At 32.2% G+C, this 18,301-nt stretch overlaps 1 protein-coding gene across 1 annotated transcript in view; it reads left to right on the plus strand.

Annotated features, from left to right (window-relative positions):
- Positions 1 to 17,039, plus strand: part of LOC143076904 (uncharacterized) — a 313,655-nt gene extending 296,616 nt beyond the window's left edge. The window contains exon 5 of the mRNA XM_076252791.1: positions 12,532 to 17,039. Within this exon, the coding sequence (XP_076108906.1) occupies positions 12,532 to 16,934 (4,403 nt within the window). The 3' untranslated portion in view covers positions 16,935 to 17,039. The remainder of the gene's footprint in view (positions 1 to 12,531) is intronic.
- Positions 17,040 to 18,301: the final 1,262 nt, after the last annotated feature.

Raw genomic sequence — 18,301 nt, forward strand, 5'->3', positions numbered from 1 at the left:
ATAAAGATCTGGTTTTGAAGTTTAGTTGTACCTGTAGAAAACTTATTTCAAACGGGATAGCACATCCTCATTTTTACGGAAATGTTGTTATCCGCGCCCGGAAATTTAAAAATGATTCATGTAAACTTGTTGCTCCTTTAAATAAACTTATTCGAAAAGGTTACCTATTCAACACTGTAATAAGATCATTGAATATTGTTTTTAATGGTATACATATTGATTTTGATATCAGTAGATTAAAAGCTAACTAAATATTACTCGTATGTTATATACATATACATTTTCATGGATCTACAATATGTCGATACCTGTAACTTGGCATTGCACAAGGTCATATTTTTTCTCTGGCTGTTTATGACGTCTTTACACTAAATCCATTGTATGTTGAATGTGTACGGATTGAGTGTTTAGTCTTAGAGACATGGTTTTTTTGTAAGTTGTAAGTGGCTTTAAACTAGCTGTCAGATAACTGCGAGTATTCTCTGATCTGTTTATTGTGTCTTTTTGTGTCGGGATGTATAAGAACCCGGGCACGTCCACTTTTATTTGTTTGTCTATCTGATGAGTTAAGCCTTTTTCAACGGATTTTTAAAGTTTGTTTCTTGTGTTGTACTGCTATTCCACTGTCCCATGTTAGGGGGAGGGTTGGGATTCCGCTTACATGTTCAACCCCGCCACATTATTTATGTATGTGCCTGTCCCAATTCAGGCGCCTGTAATTCAGTGGTTGTCGTTTGTTTAAGTGTTACATATTTGTTTTTCGTTCATTTTTTTTACATAAATAAGGCCGTTATTTTTCTCGTTTGAATTGTTTTACATTGTCTTATCGAGGCCTTTTATAGCTGACTATGCGGTATGGGCTTTGCTCATTGTTGTAGGCCTTACGGTGACCTATAGTTGTTAATATTTGTGTCATTTTGGTCTTTTGTGGATAGTTGGCTATCATACCACATCTCCTTTTTTATACTATAAATACATGATACACAAATGAATCAAAACTACATGCTCTGTTACATAACACTATTTTTTTTTATAGGAATTACAAAGTGTAGTGTACAACTACTCTACAATCTAACTATAGATTGAACGGATCTTAATCAAATGGAAGTGCCTTGTCTGAACAGAATTCAACTAAATCTAAAAATTGACTTCAAACCTTGATATGACATTTAAATTGATTGTCTTGTCTTTTTGAAATTCAAAAAAGCCGTTTTTTTTAAAATTAAAAATAATGGTGTGGCACAAATGTTATGCAAACCTGACACTCTTGATCTTGTTGTAACAAATCATCCTGACAGATTTATGACAGTTTAAACCTTAGACGGACTCTTGCACAATGTTTTGTTAAATGTTATGCGTGAAAGAGATATATTCTATAAATGGAAACAGTAAAAACCGCTGTGTATTGAATAATTTAACGCATGTTATTTCACCAAATTGATAGTTTCTTTGTTATAATTAGTCACTTCTGTTCTTTTTCAATTCTAAAGTTGAAACGACCAATTTGGAACTTAACACTATAAGTATATGTTTGGTTGTAACCATGGAAAAAGAGAACTTATGATGGAATTGGCATACAAGTAAGAGGTTAAGAGATATAATATCAGGTTAAATCCAATATTTTCTACATTGATAATGCCTGTACCAAGTCATTTTGTCATTTTTCCTCGTATTTTTGTGATTTTACTTTTGACCTACTAAACTTTTTGTAGCATGATATTATCAAACACATTAGATATTTCAAATTCATTAGCATATTTGTATTACCGTGTTATATATGATTGTAGGTAATTATTTCATTGCGATGGCAAATCAACCACATAACTTATCAGAATGGCAGTTGCATTGTGTTTTGAAGAGAGCAAGTCTGTTTCAGTATTATGACAACTTTATCAAAAATGGTAAAGTATATTGCATTAAAATATTGAAAACAGGGTTTATAGGTACTTGGGGGTATTTGAAGAAAACAATACTTTACTGAGTGATTTAATTGGGCTTGGCTTAAATTTAAAACATCATAGTTATTTGATGCTTTTGATATTTGAATCATGATCATGATATGTTGTATACGTTTGTTCTTTAGTCTCTTGCTGCATACATTCTTTTTAACTTTCAAACATGTAAACACCGTTTGATGCAAGGAAAGAATATACAGGCGCACATTGTGGCTGCACAGTTTTCTGTTTACCTGATTTAAAACAAACTTTCTTTTATTATACGACAATGTAAGCAAACCTAAAAATGACATTGTAAAAGTGAAATCAATGTCCGTATTATAAGTTCCATACTAATAAGAAACAATTTCTCTACCATAATTAATGTTAATGTGTTCGTTGTACTATAGTGGCTTTGCCTTCTGCCAACATTCGTAATGTATATATCAGAATATATGGTAGTGTTCTACATCCATGCACCTTAAGTGGAAACTATTCTACAAATGATAAACCAAAGAACATGTTTTAGTTATGGGATATATACACAATATGTTTGTCCTATTTACAGTTATAAACTATATAGAGGGAGAAATACAGTTCAAAATTCGAGATATTCCATGTAAGAATCTCTTTGTACGTAAAGATTATATCTAAATATGTCACGCTGTAAATATTTCAAAATAAGTCAGGTTAAATGAATTAGTATATTGTACAGATGTTGAATAGAGTGTCATTTTTTTATTTAATATTTACAAAAATTTATTATCTCTAAATCAAAACCTTAATAACGATTATCTATAACGTGCATCTAAATATGCTACATGAACTTTAATCTTATTCCAGGAGAGTTCGATGTAATCAAGTTATCTGAGGCAGACGATGAACTCTTTAAAGACATAATGGAGAAAGTTGGAATGGCAAAGAAACCAATACATATTCGGCAGTTCAGGCACACTCTTCTTGAATGGGTTAAAGATCCAGGTATTTGTATGTGTGCATTATGTAGTGGTTACTACATTGTAATATGTTTATCAGAAGAAAACAAATATGCTAATGCATACATCTACCATTAGATTACAAAGAAAACTATTGAGCTGAATAGGAATCACAATGTTTAGCTTATCTGTCATATAGAAATGTGATTTCAAATACAGTCAGACTTTATCCATTATTTGATTATGTTTTAGATCTGGTTTTTAAGAATAAAATCATTTTCATATAAATAAAAAATAAAGGGAAAAAACTAAAAAGGAATGAAGCAACAAGAGAAAACACACACAACATACAAAGTATTTTATTTGTGAATTTTTTTTGCGCGCGCGCGATAATAAATAATCATTGGTGATGGTAATTAAACATCATTTAAGCAGCAAGCTCTGCAAACACTTAAAAACAGCTAACATTTTTTGGACACAGGTAATATAATAAAAAATGATAATATTTACTCAAAGCAATAAGGTTTATTTGCTAAAAGGAAAAATGAGAACCACCAAATTTTGCAATTAAATTCTGATAAATTGTATCAATTTCCATAAAATCTGTTTTTGCATAGAATTATTTGTGTGTGACTTGCAACTAGTTGAAGGTATTTCAATACTGACAACATAAATGTGTTATACTTTATTACGGAGCACGGACACTTTGAGATTTAATTTGACATGTACATTTGTTTTAAGGAAAGAATGAACATGTACCTAGCTACATACAGAAAGCAAATGTTGTTACATTTGTTCCAGATGAACACAGCTTGACGTCTTGTGAAGTATCTGGTGTATATTCTTCTCATTCAGAGTTGCAAAACGACGAACAAATTGAAGAACCGAAAAAACGAAAAGAAGCCTTGACAACTTGTGTAAGTCTTCAGGTTTAAACATCGTGATTTAACATCAATGTATAAAAGGCGATTTAAATGAATGGCTGTGGATTTACATACCATTGTTATAATTATCAGCTCGGATTACCTGTTTTCCGGTTTAAAAAATTTCAAATATGTAAACTAGAAGAAACTAGTATTACGGTTTGACTTGTTTTAGATTATCCTTGATATTTGGAAAATACTTATTAAGTTACAAATCAAAACGGGTGTTATATGCAGTACAAACGTGGGATCACTCCCAGTTGTATGTGGGGTTCGTGTTGCTAAGTCTTTAATTTTCTATGTTGTGTCTTGTATAGAAAATGTTGTGGTCTTTTTCTGTTTTCAGTCATGGCCTTGGCAGTTTTTTATCTATGATTTGGAATGCTCCTCTTCTATCTTTTGCCACTCTTTTATATACGACAAATTCCTTTAAAATAACATTTCTTCGTGTGTAAATCATGCAAGTTAAAAAAAACATTTTTTTTTCAGAAACCAGAGAAGACGGTAACACATCCACAACAAGACCCTAAGTCAAAACAAACACAGCGTGTTGTCAAAGGTAATACTAGTAGTAGTTTATTTTTTAAAGTAATATTGCATTTTCCTTATCTATCTCTTCATTAGTCAATGAACTGTTCGTCACCCTGTTCGTTCAATAAATATTTTTATAAAACGTTTCCTGAGTACTACTTAACAAAATGACTTACATTTATAACAGTTTCAAGATGAAATGAGTGAACACAAATCGGTCAGGAGCCTCCTTCTCACATTTTTTTCTTCATTTGATCAGGTCAGCTATGACAAGCATATAGCTTTTGTCATTGTCGAAAACATGTTCATATATCTTTCGTAATATAACCCAAACTCAGAATAAATGATAAAAAGGTTTTCTGTAAAAATAACTTGTATCTAGAAAGGTTAATTGATAGAGAAAAATCTGCAAAATGTCCAAAGATAACGTTCTCTTATTTGAAAAAAAAAAAAGAATACTGCTGAGGTGTACAGTATTATCAGCAGGATTTAGTTGCAGCTTTTAGTTCAATATGTTGTTTGTTTTTATAAAAGAGTGATTGGTAGCACAATAAAATCTTACTTTAAAGCAACACAAAGTTCAAACAGGTATGCATTTTTTTAAATAAGTGACTAGAAATGATGGAACGACCTTGATACATGCAAGGGCCGGTCTTTCAGAGGAAATCAAGTTATGTGAGGTACAGAGTGTACGACAAATGTAACAAAATGCGTAAACACTATTGAACCATGATTGACTTATTTTATCAGTAGCCAAATAGAACTTTACATACAATCGTCGGACCTTATATTCCAATTCACATGAAGCTGGTTCATCATATGTCTATATGTACAGATCACATAGCAGTGTTTTTTTTTTATTTCAGACCAGAAACAACATGGTCTTATTCCTAACTATGACGAGTTACTAAATAAAACAGTACTTGACAAGACGGTTCTGGATAGCTTGATTTCCAGATGTAGTTTGATGATAGAGGACAGAGAGGAAATTATAAAACCAACCACACAACGTAAACGTAACAGGGTTCTGCTCGATATCTTGGCTGAACGACCTTATGGTACATTGGAGGTATTCGTAGATGTTTTAAAAGAATCTAACCCACTCAACACTGACGTTCTAGAACTTGTTAGTAAAATGCAATGTGATGAAAGCCGTGATGAACATATAAGTTGGAATGACATAAGTAAGTTGTTTCAGTAGAAAATGTTACATTTCAAAATTTGAACGATTTACCTTGAAAATTACAAAAATATAAAAAAGAAGATGAGGTATGATTGCCAATGAGACAACTATCCACAAAAGGACACAAACATTAACAATTATAGGTCACCGTACGGCCTTCAACAATGAGCAAAGCCGATACCGCAGATTGTCAGCTATAAAAGGCCCCGATAAGACAATGTAAAACATTTCAATCGAGAAAACTAACAATCTTTCTTCATTTCTTGTGTCCATCATCATACAAACACGATTACACACGCAAACACTAATCTTAAAGCTATAATCAGAAAAGTGTGTTCAGCATTGTGTCACCTATTACCAATAAGTTATCATCACTTTTTAATGATTTACTAATTGCAGATTTATTATCATTCAAGGGTTCCTAATTTTCATATTTTTCGACGATATAGGTCACCTACAAAAATAATTGTTCACCGAATTATACATTTTCCGTAGGCTTGTGGTTTTAGTATAAACACAGGATGAATATTGTAAATCCTCGGAAATTGGTAATTTCACAATTTTAATGAATCTACAGTATATTCCAAAGTTGCTTTTGCAATAAATTGAGGTAAAGTATTTGAAAATGGCGTGAGACAACACTATCAGATACATTGTTACGTTACATTTATGTTGCTTATTAACTCCGACACCAAGTTCTCTTCGAAAATGAATGCGATAGTTCATTTTAAGTCATATTGTGTCATTCTACGAATTAACCTCATCAATCATATTTCACAATTTTAGATAAATATCTAACTTTTCAACTTCAATATGTAAAAAACTTTAAGAAATCAGCCAACTTCAAGACAACTGATAACATTTTTACGGGGGAAACACTTTTATTGTTTTCAACGTTAAAACGAAATAATAAGAAAAAACTAAAATTAGTAAGTTTTACTATTCAACCTGAAACATGCTAAACTAGTAGTAACGTATTTAACATGTTGATAAAGACATAAAATAGTAGAGTCAAATTTTGGATTACTCAATTTGTACATTCTCCTTTTGTCACTAACTTCTCTTATATTTCAGATATCCATGAACATGTCATAAAGCTACAAAAGAATTACTTGATGTTTGTCAATGATGTGGATTGTAGAACAGATATATTAGACCACCTTTATGAGACGGGTGTTTTAGATACTGAAGAAAAGGAGGAAGTTTATAATTATTCAATAACTCGACACGAGAGTAACAGACTTTTACTAAGCAAACTAGTCCACAAAGGTGAAGATGCATACGCGCAGCTTCTGGAAGCTCTTAGACGAGGACCGTATACTGAGTTTGCTTCTGCTATAGAGAAAACTGAGGTTTCAGACCTTGAAATACAGTGGTGTCAAATAGGTATTTTTAGATCATTTATTCAGCTGACGTTATGTTATCAATTGTTAGTATGATATTGCAAGTACATCTCAACTCAAAGTATTTTGAAAACATAGAGAAAAATCCCAAAAATATAAAATTACTGCTGTAAATATAATTCAAGTCAGAGTTAATGTTAATCTTATCATTTGGTCCATGTACTTTAAGTCGTTCAATCTTTTATTAGTTTATTATACATAAATAATTATACAAAAATAAGAAATCAATGAGGTTGTAAAATGTGCCTTTTTGTGCTTATCTGTTAAATGTTCCCATACAATAAGATGTGGTATGATTGCAAATAAGACAACTGTCCACAAGAGACAAAACAAATGACACAGAAATTACAAACAATAGGTACCCGTACGGTCTTCGACCATGAGCAAAGCCTAAACCGCATAGTCAGGCCCAGAAAGTACAATTCAAACGAGAAAATTAACGGCCTAATTTATGTAAAAAAATAACGAAAAACAAATATGTAAAACATGAACAAACGGCAACCTATGAATTATAGTCTTCTGACTTGGTACAGGCCCATACATAGAGAATATGGCGAGGTTAAACATATTACTGGATACTAACCATTCCATAACCTGGGACAGTAATGTAACATTACAACTTAAGAACGAATTATGAAAATTAGTTGAAAAGGGCTTAACTCATCAAATGGATAAAAATAAATAGTTATCAAAGATACAAGGATTATAATCTAATACGCCAGACGCGCGTTTCGTCTAAATAAGACTCATCAGTGACGCTAAATAGTACAAATACAAGTGAACGTGGCTGGGTATGTGTACATTCTAACAACAAAAAGACATTAAGTACAGATCCGATAGTTCTCGCAATAACTGACAACAAGTTTAGAGCCACTAACGACTAATACAATTTATCATGCATATAAGACATCATGGTTTTTTTTATTGTAGTTCCGATTTAAACACACTGTTGACTGCTCTACCCTTAATTTTGACTTTTTTTACTATTTTGTCACTCTCTTTTGTTCATGCATCAGAATATGTCTGTACTAAATACAAGTTAGGCCAGTAACAGTTGTTATTCATTCGTTTGATGAGTTTAAGCTCTTGATTTTGCCATTTGACTTGGAACTTTCCGTTTTGAATCTCCTTTGAGTTACTTTACTTATAAACAGTTATGTTTCAGTTTTATTTTGAAACGTACAAACGTCATATTGCATGATCTGTGAAAGAGTTAACTTTAAATCATTCAGTTTTGCATATTCCAATTGTTTCGTGTTTTTGTCCTAGTATATCTTCATTTGGGCTGCAGTCATAGAAAAAAAAAACATTTGTTGAGGGAGACTTCATAGAATCGAGAATAGGAATAGGGAATATTTTTAAAACTCAACAACCCGAGCAAAGAGTAGAACACAGCCGAAAGCCACCAATTACTCTTCAACACAACACTTAAACTTCACATACGGAAGCGGGCTTCAGCTGGTCCCTTCATAAAACTATAAACTAAGTCAGCGAACACGGACGTCAAAAGTAACTCCAGAATATATAAATGAACTAGCATTAAAACACATACAATCCTTATTCAACCAGAGGCTCTTGATTTGAGACAGGCGCACACATGCGGCAAGTTAAATCAGATATTTTGTCAGATCTTCCCATTACTTTCATTACTTGAATATAAAATCTTTTCATGTTGTAATGTTACGCTTCTGTTTAGGTTAAAGTAAAAGTTGGCGTCTGTTTAAACCTGCTGCAATGTTATACTTTTTTGTAAGTCTAAAGTTTGGTGTTCAGTGGTTGTCGTTTGGTGGTGTGGTTCAAACGTGCTTCTAGTTATCTTTTGTCAAAATATTAGACCGTTGACTTTCATGTATTAAATGTTCATAATTAGTCATTTTGAAGACTGTCGCAGTTTGCTGTTTGGTATGATCAAAGGCTCCATAGTGATGGTCGTGCGTTGGCCTATAATTGTAAATATCACATACATTGTGAGTTCGATGGAACGTTTGCACTCATACCAAATCTTCTTATTTATCATGTTAACGTATAAATTGTCCTTAAATTTAATTTAGATTTTTTGTTATAAAATTCATAAGATTTAACCAAGTATTAAGTCTATCGAAATAATTGTAATTCTCTCAAAATAAACAAATGTTGTTTTCGTATGTTTTAGGCATGAAGAAACACGTAGAGAGAGAAAAGGAAAAAGGTAAACAATATCGTATGAGTATGTTACAAGCGTTCCTTTTTGTGTAACAGGTAGAACAAGTTTCAAAGCAAAATAAAGTATATAGAATTCAAAAACAGTGTCTAGGTTCTAATGTATTGGAATAGTATGTGGACAATTTTGCTGTTTTCAAGTTCATATAACACAGGTTCGATATGTCAGGTAAAAATCAAGACAGTCATTGATGCTGAAAAAGTAATACGCTTCTTAACTACTATTATGTGAAGTGAAACTTCAAACTAGTATGTAAAACAATCATACATCCTGATAAATCTATGGTCGGTAAAACTTTTTGTTTATAACCCCGATTCAAGATTTCACAAGATTTGGCAGCACTTTCGCTATTCCATTATGTAAACATCAGTTTAAAAGCTAACTTGGTAACATACTTCAGTTAAATGGCAATTGCTTCCGGTTTACAATATAAACTATGTCTTATAATCGCTTATAAGCTTACAGTGAAACTGCTGTCTACAACAAACACACTGTGGAATGTTTTTATTTGATAGCAAGACAGGTGAACCTGTTTTCAATATTAAAATCGTAGATGTTATCATGTCTATAACAAATAAAATAAAACAGTTTTGTTTTAGATGTGCGTGTGTCTCATACCAACATACAAGAAATAGCACATGATGAAATTATCCCAAAACATATACTTGGTAAGTGCTATTTTGCAAAATACTGCTATGTTACATTATTTATCGTCTGTATCAAAACAAATTTTAGCGGCTCCCCAAAATTGCTAGCATTGGCTTTATTTGAAGTTTGGTGGTTTGTCTGATTGTCAATCATACAATAGCTCATAATTTTCATATCTATTTAAAATCTATCAACCAGAAGCTGACACACTGTTTGAATAAAAAGTGCTATGGAATTTATAACACTTAAACAATAGAAACAACCTGAAAACTTTGGAAAAGTTACTAAGTCGTAACTGGGTTGTTTATTGAAATTTTTAAAATGAGTATTTAAACGTCAAACGATATAAAAAAAAATTAAATAATTCTGATACATCACACTAAAGTAGGCTTTATGTTCTTTGAAAATATAAATAAAACACTAGTTTTTTTCTAAACGAAAGGGAATAATCCATCAGGCTTTTATTTCAAAAGGATTTTCTGACAAAAACTAAAAATAACGACTTTTGTCTCAACTTGATGACTTAGTACTTGAAATATTTCATTAATTTCTAATAATAAATGATATATGTTTCTCCAATCTATTCCGACTCCTAGAGTTGGACATTGACCAAGTCAAGAAACTGAATTTTAGTTAATCCTATGAGCATCACATTTAAAATGTCATAAGATATATAGGGATATAATATTTTTGAAATATACATCGATGTTACATGTAAATACCATTGTTCTTTCTTTTGATCTAACAATTAACATAACTGTTTGACTAATTTAAATTTCGGTCTATTTCTGAAATTTATTCTTAAATACTTTTGATTTAATGACTGAAATTTCTAGTACTGAAAAATGGCTGACATTTTCAGTACTGTATACACCTTTTCCTCAACATTACTTAAAATGATATTAAAATCAATGTACTCAATAGGGTTGTTTCCTAAAAGTACTGTTTATATAGCGGCATTTAATGTACTGATCGGTAATGCTTCATAAAAGTACTGTTTATATAGCGGCATTTAATGTACTGATAAGTGATGTTTCCTAAAAGTACTGTTTATATAGCGATATTTAATGTACATGTACACGCTAGTCAAATTGTTGGTAGTGTATAAAATGTTTAGAGGCTTAATGTGTTACAGTAAAAGGCTAAATGTGTTACAGTAAACATTTAATGATCAGTTAAAATGATATTGAAAGACCTTCGAAGAAAAAAGGATATTGAAATTCCCGAGTCGGAAGAGCAAGGAAATTAAAACAGACCTTTCTGTGGAATTAACTTTTTGTGGATTCTTATAAATTCCATATATAACTTTTTGACTAGTTTAAATCTCGGTCTATTTCAGAAATTTATTCTTACATGCTTTTGATTTTTTAACCCTGTATTCTAACATTGACCATGTAAATTTTAAAATCGTTTGTTTGCACATTGAACAACAAATGTATCTGACGTATAAAGTTTTCTGACGTCAGACACTCAAAGTAATGAATGTGTTCGTAGATAGTAGATGTTGTTGTGTTCTGTTAAATTGTCCCTTTTAAAATTGTTTTACGATGATGACTGATGTACCCATATTTTGAATATTTTATTTATTGTGTTTGTTTATTTAACGCATCAATGTAAATATAACTGAATTTAGTAATTGTCATTGAAATGAGAGGGTTAGCGCTATAGAACCAGGTTTAATCCCCCATTTTTTACATTTGAAAATACCTGTACAAAGTCAGAAATATGACACCTCTTGTCATTTCGTTTTTGATGCGTTTTGTTATTTGATTTTGCCTTATGAGAATGGACTTTACGAATTGATTTTCAGTATTTTTCAGTATTTTTGAGATTTTTCTTTTTAATGTCAATATTTACCTAATCATTGAACTTTCAATGTCTTACAAAACGACAAAAACCGAAGAAAAGAAGAACAAAACATGCGCAAAAGCCCAATTCACCTGCATTGGACTAGTTTAAATATATTCGACTTAATGGACAGTTAAACCATTTCGCAGACTGAAACATAAAAAAAATGTGAGTTAATTGGATTTGAGACGAACTATTTATAATTAGTTTTGTCCAATAACAAATTAGAACTGTATTTTTGTGATTTTCAAAAAGAACAAAAAATAATATTTTTGTTTATTTAAGTAGGTAATTGCCTCTCTCCTCTTTCCCTTTTAATTATGGCTCTCCGTATTTTATAAGCATTTGATTTTCATATAATTAGTTCCCGAGCATATCTTTTAGAGACTTTGACTGTAGAAATGCAAATTTGGAACAGCAAATTGTTACCGTTTGAGTTAGTGAAAAAAGCAATGGAAAATGAGAGTATATTAAATAAAGAAAGGTGTACACATCCGCACCCTTCAAATAATTGGTGCAAGAGATTTTGATTTCCAGAGAGCTTTGATCTCTTGTTTAACTAGTCCGAATAGGGTCGTCCGACGTATCTTAGTTAAACATTATGCGTTGAATAACAAATAAAAAATGCACGAACTGTAGAGTAAACTCAGTCAAATATGTCAATATTTTTAAAGCCATACTCTCTATCCATTAGATCATATTGATGTTTCGAAGTAGATAAGGTACAAATAACTAAAGATTTGGTAGGAAAACTGACATTTTAACTATATTAGTTTAACTATATGAGACTAGTCATACAAGATAATCCAAATTTGATTACTTTGTGTCTGCAAGTTCAAATTGTCAATCAGTTATAATTCTTATGTGTACAATCAAACTAAATTATGGAATAATTTGTTTTAAATGAGTTTTTGTTATACTTGTAGATCAGTTTGAACGACGCTTGAATCAGTGGAAAGTTGATGACGAACAATTTGTCCATATTACAGCAGAGAAAAAAGTGATGGAACATATTTTGACAGAAAGTACAGTTACAATTGTTGGAAACTCAGGGACTGGAAAAAGTTTTCTGTCACGTCATGTTGCATTAACGATGATGAAACAAGGCTATATCATAATTCCATGTGATAACCCTGGTGATATAAGACAATGGTTTAAACCAGGAAGGAAAACATTATTTGTAGTTGATGATGTTTGTGGTCGGTATATTCTTAACCAACAGATTTACAATGATTGGAAACAAAGGCTTGATCACATCACATCTCTTCTCCAAGACAAATGTTGTAAAATTATGGTTACTTGTAGGTTAGATGTATATAAAAACGACCAGTTTGGCAAACTGTCTATTTTCCAAATATGTACTATTGACTTAAGCTCGGCAGAATTTAAACTAAATGCAGCTGAGAAATTGGATTTAGCTGAAGTGTACTTCAAGGACAATGCTAATAAAGTTACGGAATTGTCAGAAAAGTATGAATTTTTCCCACTTTTATGTAATTTGTACCATAAACAACATTCTCAGAAACATGTAAACATCAGCGATTTTTTCAGCAATCCATTTGGTATTTTTCAAAATGAACTTGATGACTTGTATAGTGAAGGAAAGGCTGGTAAAGTTAAATATTGCAGCTTGGTACTATGTGTTATGTTTAACTACACATTAGGTGAAGAAAACTTAAACACTAAAAATATGAAGATAGGGACAGTCCTTGGAGATTTATTTGAAGAATGTGAACTGAACAAAGGGACCCCAGTAAAACGTTTACAGAAATCACTTGAAACATTTGTAGGTACCTATGTGGTCAAGGAAGTTAGCACATATAAAATAATCCATGATAAATTGTTTGATTTTCTAGCCAGCTATTTTGGGAAGAAGATGTTACAGCTTTTTATTGATCATGCTAATCCTGAGTTCATTAGCGAACGATTTATATGGAAGGCAGCAGATAATATCGATACAGATATAGAGTTTGCAATAGGAATACCTGATAAATTTATCAATAGATATATAGATAGACTGATAAAGGACTGGGAGAATGGGTTTATAATAAATGTATTTAGTAATAGAAATATGAATTCTCGCAATTTTACAGAAAAGTTCATAAGCTCTGTAAATAAATTGGATCAGCCAAAGCAAGAAGAACTTGCTTCCACAGAAGACATTGAATTAAAAGTAACAGCTCTTGACACGACTTGTATTTGTGGTCTTGGTAACCTTGTAGAGTGGTTAATAAGTAGGAACAGTGACATTAATCATTGTGGAGAGATTGGTTTTTCCCCTTTGCTTTTTGCATGTGTAAACGGAGATGTTCATGTTGTTAAAGAACTGTTTCAACATGCTGCAGATGCTAATCAGTGTGACAATGACGGTCATTCACCTCTGTATATAGCCAGTCATGAAGGACATGTTGATGTTGTTAAAGAGTTGATCCAACATTCAGCAGACGTCAACCAGTGTAACAATGATGGTGAATCACCTCTGTATATAGCCAGTCAGGAAGGACATGTTGATGTTGTTAAAGAGTTGATCCAACATTCAGCAGACGTCAACCAGTGTAACAATGATGGTGAATCAACTCTGTATATAGCCAGTCAGAAAGGACATGTTGATGTTGTTAAAGAACTAATACAAAATGCAGCAGAAATTAACCAAACCAAGAAAACTGGTTCATCCTCTCTATTAATAGCAAGTCAACAGGGTTACTTCAATGTGGTTAAAGAACTTTTACAACATTCACCAGTGGTAAATCTATGTATGAATAATGGTGCATCACCTTTGCTGGTAGCAAGTGGGAAAGGACATGTAAATATTGTTAAACTACTGTTACAACATTCATCAGATGTAAATCTGTGTAGTAATACTGGTACTTCACCTTTGTATCTAGCAAGTCTAGAGGGACAGCTGGATGTTGTTAAAGAACTGCTACTACATTCAGCTGCAATTAATCAGTGTAACAATGATGGTGAATCACCTTTGTATCAAGCCAGTCTTAAGGGAAATGTGGATGTTGTAAAAGAGCTCTTACAACATTCACCAGACGTAAATAAATGTAGTAATGATGGTGTCTCGCCTTTATCAAGAGCTTCTTATTTCAACAAGACAGAGGTTGTAAAGGTTCTTCTTCAGTGTGATGGGATTGATATTAATCTGTGTGGTAAAGATGGACGTTCTTCACTTTTCTGGGCAAGTCGTTTTGGTCATATTGATATTGTGACAGAATTGCTACAACATACAGTAGAAGTCAATAAGTGTGACAATGATGGTACTTCACCTCTGTTCAATGCAAGTGCATATGGACATGTTAATGTTGTTAAAGAACTAATAAAACATTCAGCAGAAATTAACCAAAATAAGAATAATGGTGCATCCTCTCTGTTAGTAGCAAGTCAGCAAGGACACGTTGATGTTGTTAAAGAACTTTTACAACATTCACCAGAGGTAAATCTATGTATGAATAATGGTGCATCACCTTTGCTGGTAGCAAGTGGGGAAGGACATGTAAATATTGTTAAACTTTTGTTACAACATTCATCAGATGTAAATCTGTGTAGTAATATTGGTACTTCACCTTTGTATCTAGCAAGTCTGAAAGGACAGTTTGATGTTGTTAAAGAACTGTTACTACATTCAGCTGATGTAAACAAATGTGATAATGATGGTGTATCACCTTTGCTGGTAGCAAGTGGGAAAGGACATGTAAATATTGTTAAACTTTTGTTACAACATTCATCAGATATAAATCTGTGTAGTAATATTGGTACTTCACCTTTGTATCTAGCAAGTCTTGAAGGACAGCTTGATGTTGTTAAAGAACTGTTACTACATTCAGCAGATGTCAATAAATGTAGTAATGCTGGTGATTCTCCTTTATCTATAGCGTCTTATGTTAACAAGACAGAGGTTGTAAAGGTACTTCTACAGTGTGATGAGGTGGATATTAATCTATGTGATGAAGATGGACGTTCTCCACTTTATTGGGCAAGTCAACAAGGACATATTGATGTTGTGACAGAATTGCTACAACATGCAGTAGAAGTCAATCAGTGTGACAATGATGGTACTTCACCTCTGTTCAATGCAAGTGCATATGGACATGTTGATGTTGTTAAAGAACTAATACAACATTCAGCAAAAATAAACCAAACTAAGAATAATGGTGCATCCTCTTTGTTAGCAGCATGTCAACAAGGATATTTTAATGTGGTTAAAGAACTTTTACAACATTCACCAGATGTAAATCTATGTATGAATAATGGTGCATCACCTTTGCTGGTAGCAAGTGGGAAAGGACATGTAAACATTGTTAAACTTTTGTTACAACATTCATCAGATGTAAATCTGTGTAGTAATATTGATACTTCACCTTTGTATCTAGCAAGTCTGGAAGGACAGCTTGATGTTGTTAAAGAACTGTTACTACATTCAGCTGATGTAAACAAATGTAATAATGATGGTGTATCATCTCTCTATATAGCCAGTCAGGAAGGATATATTGATGTTGTTAAAGAACTGTTACTCTATTCACCAGACGTAAATAAATGTAGCAATGATGGTGTTTCACCTTTATCAAGAGCTTCTAATTTCAACAAGACGGAGGTTGTAAAGATACTTCTTCAGTGTGATGAAATGGATATTAATCAATGTGATGAAGATGGACGTTCTCCACTTTATTGGGCAAGTGAAAAAGGACAAGTTGATGTTGTTAAAGAACTGATACAACATTCAGCAGAAGTCAATAAGTGTGCCAATGATGGTGCATCACCTCTGTATACAGCCAGTCAAGAAGGACATGTTGATGTTGTTAAAGAACTGATACAATACTCACCAGATGTCAATAAATGTAGTAATGTCGGTGATTCTCCTTTATCAGTAGCTTCTTATTCAAACAAGACAGATGTTGTAAAGGTACTTCTTCAGTGTGATAAGGTGGATATTAATCTGTGTGATGCAGATGGACGTTCTTCCCTTTATTGGGCAAGTCAACAAGGACATGTTGATGTTGTTAAAGAACTGTTACTACATTCAGCAGATGTCAATAAATGTAGTAATGCTGGTGATTCTCCTTTATCTATAGCGTCTTATGTTAACAAGACAGAGGTTGTAAAGATACTTCTTCAGTGTGATGAGGTGGATATCAATCTATGTGATGAAGATGGACGTTCTCCACTTTATTGGGCAAGTCAACAAGGACATGTTGATGTTGTTAATGAACTGTTACAACATTTAGCAGATATTAATATAGGTGACGCACAAGGTAAAACTCCTCTCCGTATAGCTCAGGAGCAAGGACACTTTGCGGTAGAAGCGTTGCTTTTAGGAAAACGGTAATTTCCACATGATGATCTCCATAGGACATGTATGGATATTGATCTTTTTTAGAACATAAAAACAGTATATTTCGTGATTGAGGGATCCTATATCTTTGGTAATAACTCTCTACGGACATTTCTCTAAAATAACAACTTGTCACTTCTAACCAACTCATGTTAAACTCTACAACTGAGATGGTTTCTTGCTTTATTGTATATGTAAACTACAGCATATCCCCACTATCAACTGACACGTGTATGCTTTCATTAAGAGTAAGTGTTGACGACTTCAACACGTTACTAATCAATCATCAATACCATAAATAGCTTTTCTAACTAAAAAAGAATATTAGTGTCATAGCAACACATCGGACAACATTGAATACAACATATTGCTAGAATGATGAACATTTTAAGGCTTTCTATCTGTTTTCTTAAAATGTTCGAGACTTTGTCATTACTGAATATTAAAACTAATACAAGGTTATTGAGTGGATTTTTATCTAAGATTTGCTGCATTTACAAGGCAGTGTGTATCCATATATATATATATATATAGATTATCATCTATACTGTATGTTTGCATTACTTTTTTTGAGGGGTGAGGTAGAGTGTGGTGATCGAGTTTTAAATATATCGATTGTTTGCCACCTCTTTTTTGCGTAAAATTGCATTTCAAATGTCTGATGTGAGTGCACCATATTGCATACAGAAACCTCACATTAATGAAATGATGTTATATGTGACAGGTTTTAGTATGACTGTAAATAGATTTTCAAGATCAATGCTTTGTAGCTTGCTGTAAAAATATCCATGCATTTTTACTCAATTTTTGATAATAATGGATGTATATTAACGCTTAAATTGTGATCAATGCAATATATTCATGTAAAATGGTGTAATTTCAAAATTTGTATTTCTTGCATTATTAATTTTTTTACTTTCATTTGCTTCAAATATTTAGATGAATTACACGAATGAATGAGAATAATAACCGGTTCGTGGTTGATGCGTTTAAGTTGAATTATAGCTTCACCAAATATTATTCTCATATACTTTTTTTTAAATTGAAAGAGTTGATATGAATTTGTACCTTGTGTTTGCAAAAATGTACTTTATTGTTTTTATGCATTGATATAATTGTTTCATTTAACCAATTGCACACATTTGTAGATGCAATTGGTTATTTTGTTTTGCTTAATATTATTGATATTGATTTGGAGATATGGATCGTCAATTTATCATGAAGTACCTGCTAAATGGATATTATAGCATTACACATGGTACAACTTACACGATGAAGGTACCCGCTACGTCGTCTATAATTAAATGTATGTGTATGGATTCGATTTGTGTGTGTTTCAATGCATGCATTTAAAAAAGCAT

This window comes from Mytilus galloprovincialis, chromosome 5, assembly GCF_965363235.1.
Source record: "Mytilus galloprovincialis chromosome 5, xbMytGall1.hap1.1, whole genome shotgun sequence".
Lineage (NCBI taxonomy): Eukaryota > Metazoa > Mollusca > Bivalvia > Mytilida > Mytilidae > Mytilus > Mytilus galloprovincialis.